At 62.2% G+C, this 4,185-nt stretch overlaps 1 protein-coding gene across 1 annotated transcript; it reads left to right on the top strand.

Moving 5' to 3' along the window:
- Positions 1–97: 97 nt before the first annotated feature.
- On the top strand, positions 98–4,126 carry ENO3 (enolase 3). The gene is made up of 11 exons (XM_029960155.1): positions 98–216; positions 373–468; positions 923–981; positions 1,069–1,138; positions 1,216–1,349; positions 1,763–1,985; positions 2,413–2,610; positions 2,897–3,098; positions 3,494–3,602; positions 3,673–3,731; positions 3,972–4,126. The coding sequence occupies exons 1-11, from the start codon at positions 132–134 to the stop codon at positions 4,039–4,041; spliced, it is 1,305 nt and encodes a 434-aa protein (XP_029816015.1). The 5' UTR covers positions 98–131; the 3' UTR covers positions 4,042–4,126.
- Positions 4,127–4,185: the final 59 nt, after the last annotated feature.

Genomic DNA, 4,185 nt, shown 5'->3' with positions numbered 1-4,185 from the left:
GGGGCCACCTCCGGGGCACCTGGACACGGGGGTCACTACCCCGGGAGATGGGGAGGGGTCTGCAGGGTCTGGGGTCAGGCCGGGACGCCCCTGACCTTGACCTTGCCCCCCAGGTCCCCTCCACTGCAGCCATGTCCATCCAGAAGATTGTGGCCCGGGAGATCCTGGATTCCCGCGGGAATCCCACGGTGGAGGTGGATCTGTTCACGGCCAAGGGTACGGAGAGGGGCCGGGGGGTGACACGGGGGTTGGGAGGCTGGGGGGGGACTTGGAGGATCTTCAGGGTTGTGGTGGGATGTGGAGGGAAGATAAGGGGGTGCTGGGGACATGGGGGGGCCCTGGCTGGGGGTTGACTGTCCTCTGCTCCCCCAGGACGGTTCCGGGCGGCAGTTCCCAGTGGAGCCTCCACCGGGATCCACGAGGCCCTGGAGCTCCGGGATGGGGATAAGAGTCGCTACCTGGGCAAAGGTTGGACCTGAGAAGGAGAGGGGGAAGTGGGCACAGCCAGGCACCCCAAAAACCAATCAGGGACCCCCAAAACCCTGCAGACCCCAACAAGGTCCCTGAAAACCCAGCTGGGTCCCCCAAGAGCCAACTTCCCCAATGACCCCCCAGTGGTCCAACTGGACCCCCCAAGATTCTACAACACCCCCGAGAGCCATCTGGGTCCTTCAAGAGCTGCCAGGACTCAAATGGGTCCCCCAAGACCCAACCAATGGACTCCCCCCAATGACCCAACAACCCCCCAAGACCCAACTGCATCCTCTAAACCTCCCCCAAGACCTATCTCAGTGCCCCAAAGACACAACAGCCCCCCCAATCCCTCCCCCATCAGTCCCTCCCAACCTCCCGCCCTCATGTGTTTGGTGGGAGGGGGTGACCCCCAAGGTCAGAGGTCACACCCCCTGCCCTGACCCCCCAGGGGTGCTGAAGGCCGTGGATCACATCAACAAGACCCTGGGCCCAGCTCTGGTGGAGAAGGTACGTGTGGGGGAGGAGAGGGGTGGGGGAGGATTGGGGGGCACTTGTGGGGCAGGTGGGAGGCTGACACCTCCCCCCATGCCCCAGAAACTCAGTGTGGTGGAGCAGGAGAAGATCGACAAGCTCATGATTGAGATGGACGGCACCGAGAACAAATGTGAGCTCCCCTCACCCCCCCACCTTCCCCCAGACCCTGGGAAACCTCAAACTGAGCCCCTCCTTCCCGTCCCTCAGCTAAATTCGGGGCCAATGCCATCCTGGGGGTCTCACTGGCTGTCTGCAAAGCCGGGGCAGCTGAGAAGGGGATCCCCCTGTACCAGCACATCGCCAACCTGGCCGGCAACACTGAGCTCATCCTGCCCGTGCCGGTACCCTGGAGCACCCCAGAGGAGCAGGAGGGACTGGGGGCACAGTGGGGGATTTATAGGGGCACAAATGGGTCTTGGGGAGGGGTTGGTGGATGTCTGAGGAGGATTTTGGGGCATCCCACCAAGGTTTTTGGGGGGGTGTTGGTTGGGTTTGGTGGGACCTGGTTGTGTTTGTGGATATTGTGTGATTTATTGGTTCTTGGGGGGCTCTTTGAGTCTTTGGGAAGGGTCTTTGGGTATGGGGGGGACCCGGTTGAGTCTTGGGGGAGTTGAGTCTTTTGGAGTTCATGGGGTCTTTGGGCAGACATTGGAACTTTGGGGGACCTGGTTGGGTTTTTAAGGGGGTTGTCAAGCCCTTAGGGCAAGGCTGAGTCTTGGGGGGCTCTTTGGACTCATTGGGCCCCCCTGGCCAGGCCTTCAACGTGATCAATGGGGGCTCTCACGCGGGGAACAAGCTGGCCATGCAGGAGTTCATGGTGCTGCCGGTGGGCGCCGCGACGTTCCGCGAGGCCGTGCGCATCGGCGCCGAGGTCTATCACAGCCTCAAGGCCGTCATCAAGTCCAAGTACGGCAAAGACGCCACCAACGTGGGCGACGAGGGCGGCTTTGCCCCAAACATCCTGGAGAACAATGAAGGTGGGGGCCCTCGGAACACCTGGCTGCCTCCCAGAGGGCCTGGGTGCTCCCCTACCCCAGGGGTTGGGGGCTTGGAGCTATTTATGGATCCTCCCTCCCACCCCTGGGGTTGGGTTTCGGGGTCACATCCTGAATTAGTGGTAACTGGAGAAAGGTCATGGGGCAGTGGGGGAAGGGCAGGAAAGGGCAGGGGAGGCCCTGGGTCCATCTGGCTTGGGGGGGAGGGGCCCTGAGGGGGCCATGGGGTCCAAGTCCCCTCGGTCAAGGGTCAGCATGGATGGATTTTGGAGACCCTGTGGGGGGATTTGAGCCCAGACCCCTGTGTCTGTCCCCCCTGGGGTGCAGGTTTGGGGGGTAATTGGGGGTTTGGGGGGGGTTGGGTCTCTCCCCCCACCTTGTGGCCGGTGCTGAGTTGGGGTCCCTCCAGCTCTGGAGCTGCTGAAAGCGGCCATTGCCCAGGCTGGGTACCCAGACAAGGTGGTCATCGGGATGGATGTGGCGGCCTCTGAGTTCTGCCGGGAGGGCAAGTACGACCTGGACTTCAAATCACCCCCAGACCCCAAGCGCCTCATCACTGGGGAGCAGCTGGGGCAACTCTACAAGAACTTCATCAAGGACTACCCCGGTGAGCACTGGCATGAAACTGGGAGGGCACTGGCAAGCACAGGGAGACACTGGGAGGGACTGGGGGGACACCGAGAGGGACTGGGAGACACTGAGAAGATACTGGGGTGGATTGGAAGGGACTGGGAGGACACCAGGAGGGAGGGGAAGGCACTGGGAATGCAGGTGGGGACTCTGATGGCTCATACAGGGCTGTGCCTGGGGCCACAGGGTGGTCAGTGTTCCTCTCCCAACCACCAGAGGTGACTGGACCGTACTGGTGCAGACTGGTGGCTGTTTCCCTGCAGTGGTGTCAATCGAGGACCCCTTTGACCAGGACGACTGGGAGGGCTGGAAGAGCTTCCTGAAACAGGTGGACATCCAGGTGGTAGGCGATGACCTGACGGTGACCAACCCCAAGCGCATCGCGCAGGCGGCCGAGGTGAAGGCGTGTAACTGCCTCCTGCTCAAGGTCAACCAGATCGGCTCCGTCACCGAGTCCATCCAGGCGTGAGTCCCCCTGAGAATCCTTGTGCAAATCCCCGTGTAACACCTCTGTCACTGAGTCCATCCAGATGTAAGACCTCCTGTGACCCCTCGTGCAAATCCCTGTGTAACATCCCCATCCCTGAGTCAATCCAGGTGTGAGTCCTCCTGTGGATCCTTGTGCAAATCCCTGCCACCGAGCCCATCCAGGTGTGAGTCCTTGTGTGACCCTCCCCTGTGCAACACCCCTGTCACAAAGTCCATCCAGGTGTGAATCCCCGTGCAAATCCCTGTAGAAATCCCCGTGCAAACCCCCTCGCTGCACCCACCCAGGTGTGAGTCCTTGTGCAAAGCCTTTGTGTGCAGCCCCTTGAGCTCCCTGTGCACGACCCCCGTGCGAGCTCAGGTCCCCTTCCCAGGTGCAAACTGGCCCAGAGCCACGGCTGGGGGGTGATGGTGAGTCACCGCTCGGGCGAGACCGAGGACACCTTCATCGCTGACCTCGTGGTGGGGCTGTGCACGGGCCAGGTGAGTCCCCTCGTCTCCCGTCACCCCCTGTGTCCCCCAGCACCCCTCAATGTCCCCTCTGTCTCCCCAGATCAAGACGGGAGCTCCCTGTCGCTCCGAGCGCTTGGCCAAATACAACCAGCTGATGAGGTGAGGCAGTCCCAAATCTCTGTGTCTCCCCATCCTTGTCCCCAAACGTTCATCCCCCCACCCTGTGTCCTCACATCCCCCACAGGGAGCTGGGGGGAGGCCCCGGGGGCAGTTGGGGGGTCCCCAGGCCCATCCCCATGTACCCTGCCCAGAGTGTCCTTGTCCCTGTGTGTTCCCCATGTCCCACCCCCGACCTCTGGGTCACCCCATTTGACCCCATGTCCCCCCACTGACCCCCAGGATCGAGGAGGCGCTGGGGGACAAGGCCAAGTTTGCAGGGCGCAAGTTCAGGAACCCCAAAGCCAAGTAGGAGGGGGAGGGGCAACAAACCCAGCCTGACCCCCCTCCCAGGGGTCGCTCCCCCAACTCCCTCAATAAACTCTGAAGCACCACGAGCCCCCAGCCCATTGTTTGTTTGGTTTGGGGGAGGGGGGAACACAAACACACCCCCCAC

The sequence above is a fragment of the Manacus vitellinus genome, unplaced genomic scaffold (genome assembly GCF_001715985.3).
Source record: "Manacus vitellinus isolate BGI_N305 unplaced genomic scaffold, ASM171598v3 scaffold_256_pilon, whole genome shotgun sequence".
In the NCBI taxonomy this organism is placed as follows: Eukaryota; Metazoa; Chordata; class Aves; order Passeriformes; family Pipridae; genus Manacus; species Manacus vitellinus.
The sequence above is the reverse complement of the archived record's forward strand: the minus strand, read 5'-3'. Positions and strand labels throughout refer to the sequence as shown.